Below are 15,526 nucleotides of genomic sequence, written 5' to 3'. Positions count from 1 at the left end.
AAATCCATGTGCTTCGTTTCATAGTGCCGTTTGATGTTCCCACTTTTAATAACAGCAACAGCCTCTGTACATATTAAACATACCGGTCGAGCATTTGGTCGCTGTGGCAAAACAAAACAAAAAGCATCGGTCCACTCTTCTTTAAATGAACGATTTTCGGTATCAACTTTCCTTTTTTTGCTGCCATGTTTAAACACACTGCTGTTAACTTGACATCGAAAGCACTGGAGGCGGGACTACAGCGTTCAACAGTGCGCACGAGCGTACAGTGGAAGGTGTATAAAAAAGGAACTCTCGTTCGTTTTTTTTATTCGTGGAAACTGACGATAGTTCAAATTAACAGTACACTAGATCAGAGATGGCATTGTGAGGGAATGAGAGGGTAAAAATAATAATTAAAAAAAATACAATAATGATAATATTAAGTAAATAAAACGATTCCGCGGTCCGTTCAAAAGCGTCTGGCGGTCCGGATTTGGCCCGCGGGCCGCCTATAGCATTTGTCTTTATGATACTTTAAACAGTAACTGACAGCCAAGTCAATTCAATCCGCTGATGTGATTCCGCAAATGTTGGCCACTTTGTGAAGCAAGTTTGCAATGCTGGATTCACATACATTTACCAGCAGAATCTGTGGCCCACCAAAATGAGGGTTCATTTAATCAAAGGCAAAAATAGAATATGTAAAAAGTAAGTGCATAAATACAAAAATAACCCTGAGCCTCTTTGAACCTTAATCAACAGTACGTTAGTGAACCCGTTAACAATGACACATTTTGAATGCATTAAAAAAGAGCAACAATACAAGACATCTTTAACAAAGTGGAACATGTTTCTTGTTATTTCAGAGGGAAAAGAATACGACAGTGACTACGATGACATTGAGACTATCGTCTCTGAAACCCAAGAAAAATCGAATGCTTTCACGACAGACAGTAAGACACCCGCACAGCTTCAAATATATCCTTTGTTCTGTCAGATTACTCTCCTTTTATTCGAATGTGGCACTTCATACAGAAATAAAAATTAAGCAACAATGACATAATAGAGTAATTCATTTTAACGGCATAATACCAAATAAGTTGCAGGTAGAAGCAGTTCAAGTACTATTCAGACCGTGTATCTCCCTGGGCCTGTATGAATCCTGATAACTACAATGATATTCATTTTGTTTCTCCTTGGTTGTTCCCTAGATGAGCTGCAGCATGTGTGGATATAACCAAAGCCAAGCGACTTCATGCCCTGGCACCTAAAATCTATACCCTATTGTTTCAGTAGAACCCATGGATGACAGTGATTATGAAGATGTAGACGATATACTTAAAATACATGAACAGATAAAAACAGAAGACAAAAATGACAGCAAGATCCATGGTAAGAATATACAAATGATGCACTATATACTAACTACACTATCACCCCATCAATGAAGCTTTTACCTGTTGAGCAATAAAAGCACCTGACAAAATCATTCAGCTTGCTGTCAACCAACCCATAGCATCATCCTCCCAATAGTTTACTGTTACTAGCAGACCAGTGTCTTTGTTCATGGGCATTTATGCATTGGGTCAAATCAATTACAGTAGAACAACTGCAAGTGGAAAACTCAGACCCTTGAATTATTAGCCACTAGTTATGAAAGGGGATATAGTGACAGCGGTCGTACTTCTCACTTCACATTTTTCATATATCTGGAGAACGGCTTATCCAGTTGTCATGAAACATGATAGTAAGATTATTTAGCATAAAGTATTTAGAATAGTGTATTTGCAGGGTAAATGGAGGTCTGTATGTCCATCTCTATGTCACACTTCCAGGTTTGCATATATCTGGAGAATGCATATATTGCTTATTAAATTGTGATTAAACATGTCAATGCTAATTCTTACTCCATACTGTTCTGTACATACTGCTGTTATACATCATGGTCATCAACCCTTTCTTCATATTGAGAGCTCTATTTTTGAATTTACAGCCATGGTGGGGGGTGTATGTTACCGACATACTTGTTACTAATTATATTATAAAATGTATGTAGAAGTATTTGAATCAGAAATGTACACAACAAGTGCAGGGGTACCCTTAGTATTATTGCTTTACAGTCTCTTTCTTTAACCCTAATGTATTTAATACTTAATTTTAAAGTGGTGCTGCAATATATATTTCTGGTAAAGTTAGCTTTTAACTTTAAAATGTGCCTAAGCCTTTGTGGCTTGAACAAAGCCCCCTGCATAGAGAACTAAACTGTTTACTTGCTCGTCTCTCAAAAATCACAAAGCTGAAGCGCTTCAAAAACTACGCTCAGATGCTTCACAATAGAACCCCTTTTATAGCAGTTACACTCAGTTCTCTATGTGGTAGGATGAATACTTTTCAAGGGTGGGGACCCAATTACCTACCTGAGCTAGATCACCCTTATTTGTCTAGTTGTAATGTACAGTCTAGAGGTGCTGGTCCTTGGTTAGGAAAATAAATCCTTGCACACCGGTGTGGCAATGCGCCCCGTCCCTGTGTGCATTTGTGTGTTATGTGTTGTATGTATGGTGCATGTGTTAATGTTGGTGTATAGATTGGTACACGGGATATAAACGGGTCTGTGTTTCACGTGTATTCAAAAAGTGTAGATTTGTATTTAGGCACGAGGAGGGCACAAATCACTTCACGTGCTGGTTAAATGTAATATGTGAGCACGGGGTTGCACAGAATTAATTCACGTGCTGGGATTCAAGTGAATAATTAATTAGTAATTGAATCCCAGCACAACAGTATAAATAGGCACATTTTTAGTCACTCGTGGTTAGGTGTTCGGTGAGTGGAGAACGGGAGAGAGAGAGAGAGAGAGGAGTTAAAATAAATAAGAACTTAAATATTAGTGTTATCTGCTCACCGTGTTTTGTTCGTCTGTCTGTGCACTGTCTAGTCCGTTTTGTTCGTCTGTTTATTTTGGCTACAAGTGCCGTGTCCTGTGTTTTTGTTGTTTCAAACCTTTTTATTTGTTAATAAACGCTGAGTGCCACCATTGCACTCGGCTCATCACAACAACCGTCTGTGTTTGAATTCCTTTCTGGTCTGACGCAACCCACTCTGGCCGTCTTTGTGACAACCGGGCATTGCCATCATTTGTCATCCGTACATGAAATGCATAAGTTAATGATTGTACATTCAGCCCAAAGGTGACCACAAGCACGTTAAACAAGCAGTACTGTAGTTCATGATAGTTATGGACTTGGTATGCAGGGTGCAATACAATATGTAAATGAATGTTAAATTAATATTTGTTGTAGTATTGTGATCATGCAGGCTAAGGCAAGAGTGGTGGCGGGTGTAAAGGGTGCAGAAAACAGCAGGCAAATCAGCAGCAGGAATTCCAAACAATTGCAATCTTTTACTTCTCTGATCACCAGGAACACAGGAAGCCAACACTTAACACTTGTGAAACTATTTACAGAAGGAAAAAAAAAAAAAAAAAAAAAAAAAAACATAACAATAAAAAAAACTTCAGTTTACAAAGAGGGTTTTGCTGTTTTAAATAACACTGGCTCACTACAGCCACAGCCCAGGACGCCCTCCTCTCTCGGCTCTCAGCAGTAAACTCCCCACTAAGACACAAAGCTGCCTTTTTATACCTGTCCCAGATTCCTCTCCTTTATGTTATACCATTATCCCAGGTAAGTTAACTATATATTTCAATAAGTCAAATACAGGTAACACACCTTAATTTATTATAATCCTGCTGTTTCTTTTTCAATGCAGTACACGTATGCATTTTCGCCATAAATCAATCATTAGGCTCGCCCCCGGCCTAAAAAAATAGCATGCATGAGCGTGTGCACGGGGCCCCACTGATATAGATGTCTACAGTACATACCCAAGCGAGCCATTTTCAAAGCTCCAAAACACAAACTAAAATCACACACATCAACTCTCACCAGACAGGTAAGTGCTAAAATAAACTAGCATTGCATTATAACTGAACGGATCATTTAATATAATTTAATAGCCATGATTTGCCTTTTTAAACCCTGTTACGTTTACTTATTTCTCTTTTGTTATTTATTTGCAGGTACGCGCTCCCTCCCGGATCAGGCCCAGGCAAGCATCCCCGCTGGTAAGTACATTCACATTTTTATTTTTTACATTTCCTTCACGGCATTGATTATCAACAGCAAGTTCCTTAATTAAATTGTTTGTGTTGCTCTGGGTTTTTGAGACTGGTGAGGAAATATGAAGTAACTTTCTCACATTTGTACAATACATTGATACATTGAGTTCATAAAGAAACAGATCAGGTGTGCTAAAGTCTTTAGTTTTTATACCTGCTCCTGTTGGGAATCTTTATACCAACACTAACAAAATCTTATCTAGTGTGCACTTCCATTCACTGTAAAGAACCCAAATGTGCTCTTTCAAAACAATATAAGATACTGAAAACAGTTTTTAAAAGACAAGTATTAGTTTGCTTGCTTTGACTTCCAGGAAATCTGTTACACTTGGTCATTTCACTTCAGCAGTTTCTTTGAGGTCAAGCATCTTTATTGGCTGCAAAGCATGTCAGTTATTTGGGGCAGCAGTTGCTTGGTTAATAACTGGAAAGAAGGTCTCGAAGCGTTGGGGGAAATTTAACTATCTAGGTTAAATGACCAAGAAAGTGGAAGAAGAGATTTCTTTAACCAAGTGTAGTACCAGAAAATACATGTCTGCTGAAACATAGATTATTTTCAAAACTACACACTGGAGACATATATAGAGAATGTAGGAGCATACCGTGAAAAATGTATGGAATTATTTTGTTAGCTATAATCACCTTAATATAGAGCCTTTTCAAGGTTCAAGCCCTCGTTTAAAGCTAGGTCCTATAACTGTCCAGTAGGCTTATTGCATCTCTTCTAAAATGAGAAATATCCCAATTGCAATCTTCAGTCTTGTACTGACTGTGACTCACTGTCATTCCTTTGTAGGCCCTCCTGTGAAGTCTGCTTGTGGGACCAGAGCGATAGGGCTGTTCTACGTTCTGCTCATAATCAGCTTTGTCTTGTGGGGAGTCCTGCTCTCTTTGGCCATTGTAAAATGTAACTAATATATGTTTTGAGATTTTAAAGGCAATGCGGCTGGTTTCTTTTTAGCAATGCCTGGCATTAGAAAAGAAATGGCCCCTGCTGTCTAAGCAAAAGAAGGACTTTAAACACATTTGTGCATTTCAATGTGTGATTTGTATAAGATGCTGCTGCAGGTGAGATTGTAGCCAGAAACAAACACAATGAATATTGGATGATCTGTAAAGATGCTGCTGCCCTTTGCTGCATCTCAGTGCAACATTAATGTTGAATGTACTTGATATCCAGATTTGTGCAGAACCCAGTGCACATTACAGTATGTTTTTGTTTCTGGTCTCTAAGTATACAATGTGATTATATACTTGCGTGATGCCCTTGCATACAATCTCAGAACAGTACACATAATAAAAAAATATGCCACAGGTAAATGAAAAGATATAAGAACATAAGAAAATGTACAAATTGAGAGGAGGCCATTTGGCCCATCTAAGCTAGTCCTCGTCAAGTTGGGTCTTAAAGGATCCAAGTGACTCAGCCTCAACAACATGACGATGTGACTCATTCCATACCCTCACCACTCAATGAGAAGAAGTGTCTCTTTCCCACTGTCCTGTCTATCGCCACTTAATTTACAACTGCGTCCTCTGGTCCTGGTTTCTGTTCTGTGCTTAAAGTATTGGTTAGCTCTGTCAACTCCTTTTAAGATTTTAAACTTCAATAAAGTCCCTCCTAATTCCATCAGCCTATCTTCATAGCTCATCAGCCTTTTGCATTCTTCACTGTTTCACACTGATTATACAGAGATGAGTATCAGAATAGCCAACTTTATACCTCAATTGCATTACGTATCTTAGGACAGTATTTTCTAAATTGGCTGAGTTACTCAGAGTAAGGACAAGTAACCCACATTGATATATGGTCTTTATCTTGCAATTTTCCAAAGTAGTGTAACTTGGGTAATGGAGCTTACATGTATGTATGAGAGGGCTTTCTACTTTGATGTAAATCTGAGATCATACCATAATCAAAATGAATTGATGGGTATCTTTCTGTATTAAAAAGTAAATATACTTCTCCAATGGAGAGGGCAGAGAAGAACATGTGTTTGAATAAACAAAGTCAACTGTTCTAAATGTTTCCCATTGTAAAAGCACAGCACAGTATAATACTTGTATCAGTTTAAAATAGACTGCACGTTATTGTCATTATTTTAAAGATAGGACAACAACACTGATTTTGCATTTTTCAGTTTTGACTGAAATAATTCCTCAGTTTACTTTACAATGGATAGTCTCTTTAAAAGAAACTGAAAATCTTTTTTTTTTTTCAGACACAGAAATCTCTATGGAAGTCCAGAACCTGACCGTAGAACTTTCAATGATGATAGAAAATGGTATGTTAAAATATATGGACTTTTCTGTGGTATACAATGTTTTGGGAAGTGCTGCCATTCTGAAGGTGTTAAATAGAGTTTCTACTGAAAACATGTACAGTACTGTGCAAAAGTTTTAGGCAGGTGTGAAAAAATGCTGTAAAGTAAGAATGCTTTCAAAAATAGACATGTTAATAGTTTATATTTATCAATTAACAAAATGCAAAGTGAGTGAACAGAAGAAAAATCTACATCAAATCAATATTTGGTGTGACCACCCTTTGCCTTCAAAACAGCCTCAATTCTTCTAGGTATACTTGCACACAGTTTTTGAAGGAACTCGGCAGGTAGGTTGGCCCAAACATCTTGGAGAACTAACCACAGTTCTTCTGTGGATTTAGGCAGCCTCAGTTGCTTCTCTCTCTTCATGTAATCCCAGACAGACTCGATGATGTTGAGATCAGGGCTCTGTGGGGGCCATACCATCACTTCCAGGACTCCTTGTTCTTCTTTACGCTGAAGATAGTTCTTAATGACTTTCGCTGTATGTTTGGGGTCGTTGTCATGCTGCAGAATAAATTTGGGGCCAATCAGATGCCTCCCTGATGGTATTGCATGATGGATAAGTATCTGCCTGTACTTCTCAGCATTGAGGAGACCATTAATTCTGACCAAATCCCCAACTCCATTTGCAGAAATGCAGCCCCAAACTTGCAAGGAACCTCCACCATGCTTCACTGTTGCCTGCTGACACTCATTCGTGTACCGCTCTCCAGCCCTTCGGCGAACAAACTGCCTTCTGCTACAGCCAAATATTTCAAATTTTGACTCATCAGTCTAGAGCACCTGCTGCCATTTTTCTGCACCCAGTTCCTGTGTTTTCGTGCATAGTTGAGTTGCTTGGCCTTGTTTCCACGTCGGAGGTATGGCTTTTTGGCCGCAAGTCTTCCATGAAGGCCACTTCTGACCAGACTTCTCCAGACAGTAGATGGGTGTACCAGGGTCCCACTGTTTTCTGCCAATTCTGAGCTGATGGCACTGCTGGACATCTTCCGATTGCGAAGGGAAGTAAGCATGATGTGTCTTTCATCTGCTGCAGTAAGTTTCCTTGGCCGACCACTGCGTCTACGGTCCTCAATGTTGCCCGTTTCTTTGTGCTTCTTCAAAAGAGCTTGGACAGCACATCTGGAAACCCCTGTCTGCCTTGAAATTTCTGCCTGGGAGAGACCTTGCTGATGCAGTATAACTACCTTGTGTCTTGTTGCTGTGCTCAGTCTTGCCATGGTGTATGACTTTTGACAGTAAACTGTCTTCAGCAACCTCACCTTGTTAGCTGAGTTTGGCTGTTCCTCACCCAGTTTTATTCCTCCTACACAGCTGTTTCTGTTTCAGTTAATGATTGTGTTTCAACCTACATATTGAATTGATGATCATTAGCACCTGTTTGGTATAATTGTTTAATCATACACCTGACTATATGCCTACAAAATCCCTGACTTTGTGCAAGTGTACCTAGAAGAATTGATGCTGCTTTGAAGGCAAAGGGTGGTCACACCAAATATGGATTTGATTTAGATTTTTCTTCTGTTCACTCACTTTGCATTTAGTTAATTGATAAATATAATCTATTAACATGTCTATTTTTGAAAGCATTCTTACTTTACAGCATTTTTTCACACCTGCCTAAAACTTTTGCACAGTACTGTATGTTCAGAAAATCACACTCATACGCCGGTCTATTGAACTTTAAGGAAAGTCTATGAAGCTTAGTATCAGTTGGCATAATGGGCAACCAAGTACCAATAAGTGACTAAATAAAACAATATGTTGCAGTATTTATAATGCTTTTGCAATTTAATTGTTAATGAATACATTAAAAAAGCAACATTGTTTGGTTAAACACATTTCATTTGTCAGTATTTTGTTTGAAAATCATGTATATTTTATTTTTCTGTATTTTGGGGCAAGACTGGATGGATACTGCTTTGCTGTCTTACCCAAATAGCCATTTTGTTTTATCATGAGCACCTCCAACCTGAGCTTCGATACTTAAACACAGCTAACATCTCATCTTTTCATACCACTCAATGGAACAGAGTATTCAAGTTACTATTACTACTGTACACGTGTGGCTCCCAGTCATTGTAAAGTCTGAAGACTGCTCTATACACTATTCATCACTTATGAAAAACGGGATTTTGAATGAAGTGTATGGAACAACATGGTTTTAAACACCTGTGGATAGGCACTAGATTCCTGGTCAGTCATGCACATGAACCACTCTTAGTATTTATTGTACATATGTTACAGCCAAAGTCTAAAAGTTGTTAATTTGCCTAATAACTATAATTTCAGACAAATTAAAAGCAAATTATCCCACAACCCTTAGTTGTATTGCAATGTATAGCTACAGCATTTTTCATCCTTATCTGCTTGTCCTTATAAAAGTTTACCATGGTAAATTTGCACTGTAATTTTGCAATTGGCAAATGGTAATTGTATACTGTGCAGTTACCAAAGTTTAACATGGTTTGCCATGTTTTTAACATGCTTTACCAAGCCTCTCTGGCTTTAAAATGCTTACCTATACTCCACCTTGCTTTTACACATTTCGGCCACCTCCCCCCTTAGTCCCCAAAGTCCTGGCTAGCAGTCCCGGCCCAGGAACAGGGGCAGCAACAGCCAAAGGTGGCGGCCACGGTGGGATGTCCTCCTCCCACCCAAACAGCCGTAGCGTCCCAGTGGACTGCGCACAGGCCGGCTCCTCCGGCCAAGGAAATTTTGGGGGTGGTCTCCAGACCTCCTCCCCCCTTCTTCATGGCCGGCAGCTCCCCTCTCTGGGGCTCCGGCCACCCGTTCTCCTGCAGCGAAATTGCTGCGGGGGGAGCTGGTCTCCTGACCTCCCCCCCCTTCTTCATGGCCGGCAGCTCCCCTCCGTGGGGCTCTGACCATAATTTCTCCTGCCACGAAAGTGCGGCTGGGGGAGCTGGTCTCCAGACCTCCCCCCTTCTTCGTGGCCGGCAGCTCCCCTTCATGGGGCTCTAGCCACAGTATTTCCTGCCGCATGGCAGGACTGGTAGCGACCCCAGGCGAAGCAGGACCCTCGGGAGGCGACGGCAGCAGCAGCGGACCCTCGGGAGGCGACGGCAGCAGCAGCGGACCCTCGGGAGGCGACGGCAGCGGCAGCGGACCCTCGGGAGGTGAACTCGGGAGGGGAGCCCCTGGCCATGGAGGCGGCAGCGGGAGCTCCACTTCTCCCTCATACCCTGTAACTGGTGGCTCTCCAGGCGATGTGGAGCCACAGGCAGCCCCAGGCGATGCAGAGCCACAGGCAGCCCCAGGCGATGCAGAGCCACAGGCAGCCCCAGGCGATGTGGAGCCACAGGCAGCCCCAGGCGATGCGGAGCCACAGGCAGCCCCGGCGATGCTGAGCCACAGAGCCCCAGGCGATGCGGAGCCACAGGCAGCCCCAAGCGATGCATGGCAGGCATCCTTGGGCGGTGCGAGGCAGGCATCCTTGGGCGGTGCGAGGCAGGCATCCTTGGGCGGTGCGAGGCAGGCATCCTTGGGCGGTGTGAGGCAGGGCAAGAGCAGTCCTTCCCGCTGCTCTGCTCCTGGTGGTGGGAGTGGCGGAGACAGAGGCAGCTCCCGCTACTCTGCTCCTGGTGGTGGAAGTGGCAGAGACAGAGGCAGCTCCCGCTGCTCTGCTCCTGGTGGTGGGAGTGGCGGAGGCAGAGGCAGCTCCTGCTGCTCTGCTCCTGGAGGCCTAGGTTCTGGACCTATGGGCTCCCCCCTTCTGGGCGCTGGATGCACAGGCTCCCCCCTTCTGGGCGCTGGATGCACGGGCTCCCCCCTTCTGGGTACAGGATGCACGGGCTCCCCCCTTCTGGGTGCTGGATGCTAACGTTCCCCCCTTCTGGGCACTGGATGCTTGCGCTCCCCCCTTCTGGGCGCTGGATGCTTGCGTTCCCCCCTACTGGGCGCTGGATGCTCGCGCTCCCCCTCCTCGTATTGCGTGGGGCATATGGCCAACGTGTGCCCATATGCCCCTCAGCCAGGGCATAACTCCGCCACGAGGTTTATAACATAAACCTCCCAGCCATCATCCCCGACCTCCTCCTGCTGTTGCTGTTACTGCTGCAGCATGTAACAGGGCGAGCAGCCCTGTACATTGTTTTGTTTATTTTAGTTTAGAACGGGATTTCCCCCTCCGCCCCTGTGTTATTTTGTATTATTATTATTATGATTTATTATTATATTTACGTCGGCGAGCGCCGTATGTTTTACTGTTTTGTATTTTGACGACGTAGCCGGTTTGTTTTGTTTAGCCCCATCCACAACATAATTAAAACTTGTGCAGAAGGTGGCCATCTCTCGAATTAATTAGGTGATTTAATTTGTTGCTAATCGGGAGATGGTCACCTGTTATAAAAAGCCTGCAGCTCTCCAGCTCAAGGTGGAGTGTTTAAGAGGATACGCGAGAGCGAGAGGAGATACATTTATTTAAAACGCACGGATCAGTGAAGGCAGTTGCTCATCCTGACCTTAGTGTGCTTTTGTTTTCGAGATTTGTTTTGTTTGAATGTTTTATTTTCACTCTTTGAGCACAGTATTTTTTTCTGTTTAAACCTTTAATTTATTTTTGTTGAATTAAAACGGCGCAAGCCTTTTTTAAAACTGCAGTATCTGGTGTCAGTATTTTTTCCTGCTTCTGCCGTGACGTCACCACTCGTCATTCCTGTCACAGTCTGACAAAGCAAAGAGTGTTTTGCATTGTATAAAAATCAGCTGCCACAGTGAAGGAAGTTCAGTCAAGTGAAATACAGCTTAAACCATTTCCAGTATGGTAAAGTAACACTCAGTGCATGTAAACACAGAAAGGTGCAGTATTTGTAATATTTATCAGTTTTCTGCATACTGTACTGCGATTTCATCAGGCTGTTTCATATTAAACTACCTGTTTAAATTAAGCAGTTTAAACAAGTAGGTAAACATAACAATATTCAATCAAACTTATGGCAGCACCATTGTCATTATAAAGAATAGCATGGCAGTGCCATACATTTTGATTTAATCTAGGCCTTAGTAGTTATGGAGATCGTAATGAACCAACAAAAAATCTTCCCCTTAATAAGAACTAACTGTGTATTTTAAACATGTTTGTTGTGCTGGAAGCCCTCATTTTTTGCTCATGCTTTTGGATTATTTTTAGTTGCTGTATCAAAATCCTACATCTGGGAGCAGTTTTTGAAGAAGTACACATTCTCAACAGAGAAAAATAAATGGGGTGAAGCCAGAGACATCTGTGTGTCTCAAGGAGCCGGTCTTGCAGTGGCCAGCAGTATTGCAGAACTGGTATGGGAACAGGCTCCAGGATCTCACTGGACTTCTATATTTTAATTAGGGCTTGAATTTTCCTGTGTTTATTTTTTAGAAGTGCCCAAAATACTGAAATATATATTTCCCTTTTTATTTTGAGCCAACTCTGGATCTTAATTGAAACATCGTGAAACCTGTTTACGATCCTAACTTATGTTTGCATCCATTCCAGGCCTATTTGAAGGAAATAACTGAAGAGCCACACTGGATTGGACTTAGTGATTTAGAATTAGAAGGAGAATGGAAGTGGTTAGGTGGAAGAGAGGTTGATAAAAGGTAAGCTGGATGTCTGAAAACGTACTAAGCAGCTTTATGTGCGGTAAACAAAACAAATCAATAAACTTGATTAGCAAAATTTAATAAGACAAGGTTGACTAAGAAAGCACCTTCAGTGGCATTTATTGGAGAATAAAAATAAAATGAAGATGACCATGTTGCTACATAATGCACTCAATCTCACAAAACTATTGTTTGAATTCTATTTAACATTGACTGACAGGACAATAGTTGGTTACTATACTTAACATTTCTGAGCCAATTGCTTGATACTGTTGTAGCAACCCCTTTTCATCAATGACGCCTACCATTCACATTCCCCTTTTCCCATCTGAGATGCATTTACTTTTTATTCTTTCATATTCCGGTACCTTCATTCTTTTGCATGCCGGGGCAAGAAATCTTGACATTTGACGCTCTAATGTGTCAATGACAACAGGTCTCAACATTAATATATTGTTCAAAATAAAGGTTATAATTTGTTGTATTCATATTTGTAAACGATTTCTGAAATTGATCATATACCTAAGACAGGTTATGAGAAGCTTAGGAAGAAGTCTAGTTTTAAAGCGGGACAGTGCCCCTTTTTATAAGTCAGTGCTGTGTGTTTTTAAGCTCTTGGAAATCTAATCAGCCAGACAACTTCAATGAAGTAGACTGCAGTGAAATATTGCAAATTGACAAACTGAACAATTCACCTTTTACTATGAGACGCTGGATTTGGGGAAAGTGGTGTAACGATTCGTATGTGCTTTATTAATAATGCACACAAAGAAAGGCTCCTCACAAATAGGTGCAGATGAATTTTGATTTTGCAAACTATTCAGTTTGTTTATTTGAATATAAGATAATAAAATACCACACTTACGAAGAAGCCAACAAACCATATTTCATTATTTTGACACATGCAGTATATTTGCCACATGCATTTCTCTGAGACCTACTGAACGCGACTCATAACAAGACTGCAATTAAAAGATGAAGATGGGAGAGATAACGATACTACAGCGTAGGCAATAGGGCCATGTACTGGCTAGATTGAACAGTACCGAATATGAGCTGTGCACGGTATGGAATATATTTGTTAATGGAATGGTGTTGCATTACAGTTTCAAAGCTGATTTGAGTCATTCAAATGTTGTTCATGAGTGTAACATGAACATTGTCTTCCCTGTGCTACCTGGAACCCTGCTAACGTTCCAGTAGATAAGAAGAGACTTGCAAGCCAACCAGGCTCAACTCTATATTGTTTCATCTACCTTTAGTTATACCTTCAGTTATGTGCTTGAAGGATCATTCATAAATAAATTGTGCAAACTTTGCAGGTGAGCTTTGAGTGAAGAGTCAGAAATAAATTGGTCAGACTTTGAGTTTTAGCTGGAAAATAAATAGCAAAAAAGGCTGAGGTAATCCAGAGTTTAAAAACCGCAGGGACATATTTTTTTGCAGGAAGTATGAGACAACAACCGCGGACAGGATGCACTTTGTTCAGTAAAAACAGGAATGAGCCCTGGTACAGAAGCTAAACATAGCAGGAGCAAACCACAGCCTGGACTGTGCAGTAACAAGCAGAAGAATATATAAGACATGGGGTTAGGACTGAAGTTAGGGGAGAGTGAAAGACCAGACCAGGTGCATCCAAATGCTGGGCTGAGATGTTTCTTCCCAGGATCGGTATGCTATATACTGTGTCTCGTACTGGACTGACTGCTACACTATATCAGACTAGATGTATTTGGGGTCCAGTCATAACCAAGCATTACATAATAGTAAATGTAAAACATATTAACATGTATGCTGTAAAATATTTGCAAGATAAGGTCTGTTTCCCCTTTTTATAATTCTGTGTTGTCTGTTTTTCAGCTATTGGAAATCTGGTCAGCCAGATAACTTCAATGAGGAAGACTGTGGTGAAATATTGCAAACTGGCGAACTGAACGATTCACATTGTCATACAATGAGACTCTGGATATGTGAAAAGTGGTGTAACAATACATGTCTGCTATTTTATTAATGCACATTGCTTCTTGTATGCCTTTGCTTTTGTATTAATGCACATTGCTTTTACCTTTGCTTTTTTAAGGAGTTTTGACCAAGTAGGGCCTTGTGAATTTCACAGAAGTTTCAAAAAGGTTTTCTTATCTGTAATTTTAGGCTCATAGCCCAAAGATGTTAGTTTAGACTCTGTAACTGGCAATAATCAAACAATCAGCCTATTCCCATAGCTGTTTGCAAACATGACATGATTGATTCAGATGCGTTCAAGGGAGTTTTATTATTTTGTTACTATTAGAAGTTTTTTGCAGTTTGTAATAAATTTCATTAAGACAAAATAGTGACTCTGATATCCTTGAATGCCCACCAAACAGTAGTTTAGAATTGAGGTGAACCAGGGAATGCAATTTGAACTCTGAAACACTTGTATTAATCATTTTATCTCCCCCTCCCCCCTTTTTTATTGACATTTGTAATAACCTGATGTGGCCACTACGGTCTGTACAATGACACAATCCAAATTTGTGATTCAAGCTTGGATACATGAAATAAAACACAAATTTGAGAAGACAGCGTGGCCTAGCACAGTGGTTTTCAACCTGTGGTATGCTTACCATTACTGGTATGTAACAGGCTTGCAACTGGTACACCTGAAGGACTTTGCTGGGGACACTGGTCCTTATGCTGAAAAGGTGGAAATCCACTGGCCTAACGGTCTAAAGCATTGTGAGCAGATGTCGCATACGCAGGTTTAAATCCCGGTGTTTTTTTATTTTTAATTTTATTAGAACTGTTGATGATACTTATAACAAAAATAAGGGCCACATTCACTAAACAGCAGTAAATGACCAGAATTACCGTGTGGCAGGGTAAAGCCACACTGCCTGCAAAAATGAACCAGCGGTAGCTTTATTCACTAAGCTAATTACATGCACAAATAAAGCAAGCAAAATGATTCATTTGCAAGATGTCACATCGCGCCAAATTCAGCAGGCAGAATTCAACACGCTGAATTATGCTTGAGGTTTACATACACTGTATTATAGTATATATAAGGGTGCTCGAAAGAAAAGGTAAATAGGCTATGGTTCTGAGTTTGTCACAATGACAGCGACCAAGGAGGACAGAGTGAGGAATCTAACGTTTACAGAATAGGAACTAAATGTATCCTTCCCTAGTGCAGTGTTTTTTCATCCTCTCAAAGCTCTTAATTTCTTCTATCCCAAACTTCATATTCATAGTATTTTCCACTTCCTCTGAATTCTCCAGAATATCCTTGTTTTCCCTTATAAATTCTATCTGCTTTTCCTTAAATTCCTCACTCTTTTTCTCTACTACTAACTTTAGCGAAAGCCTCAATCAACACCTGTGCCTTCTCCTCATCTTCTACTGTATATACTCTTTATCCCCTTTTAGTATCGGAATCTTATTAAAACCAATTTGTAGCCCA

The 15,526-nt window shown here is 40.9% G+C and overlaps 1 protein-coding gene across 2 annotated transcripts; it reads left to right on the top strand.

Annotated features, from left to right (window-relative positions):
* Positions 1 to 1,206: 1,206 nt before the first annotated feature.
* LOC117416558 (C-type lectin domain family 4 member F-like) lies at positions 1,207 to 14,578 on the top strand. 2 transcript variants are annotated; one of them, XM_034027711.3, is made up of 7 exons: positions 1,207 to 1,374; positions 4,064 to 4,108; positions 4,959 to 5,069; positions 6,385 to 6,447; positions 11,639 to 11,781; positions 11,978 to 12,081; positions 13,945 to 14,578. In XM_034027711.3, the coding sequence occupies exons 1-7, from the start codon at positions 1,284 to 1,286 to the stop codon at positions 14,093 to 14,095; spliced, it is 708 nt and encodes a 235-aa protein (XP_033883602.1). In that variant the 5' UTR covers positions 1,207 to 1,283; the 3' UTR covers positions 14,096 to 14,578. The 2 variants fall into 2 exon arrangements, with proteins under 2 accessions (XP_033883602.1, XP_058890642.1); XM_059034659.1 differs by lacking the exon at positions 4,959 to 5,069.
* The last annotated feature ends 948 nt before the right edge of the window (positions 14,579 to 15,526 follow it).

This window comes from Acipenser ruthenus, chromosome 12 (genome assembly GCF_902713425.1).
Source record: "Acipenser ruthenus chromosome 12, fAciRut3.2 maternal haplotype, whole genome shotgun sequence".
Classification (NCBI taxonomy): Eukaryota; Metazoa; Chordata; class Actinopteri; order Acipenseriformes; family Acipenseridae; genus Acipenser; species Acipenser ruthenus.
The sequence above is the reverse complement of the archived record's forward strand: the minus strand, read 5'-3'. Positions and strand labels throughout refer to the sequence as shown.

Excerpts from the sequence above, each read along its gene's own strand:
- LOC117416558 (XM_034027711.3), top strand. The coding sequence starts at position 1,284 with ATGGATGACAGTGATTATGAAGATGTAGACGATATACTTAAAATACAT. Across the intron at positions 6,448-11,638 it reads TTCAATGATGATAGAAAATG|TTGCTGTATCAAAATCCTAC; the intron begins GTATGTTAAAAT and ends GATTATTTTTAG. Across the intron at positions 12,082-13,944 it reads GGAAGAGAGGTTGATAAAAG|CTATTGGAAATCTGGTCAGC; the intron begins GTAAGCTGGATG and ends TCTGTTTTTCAG.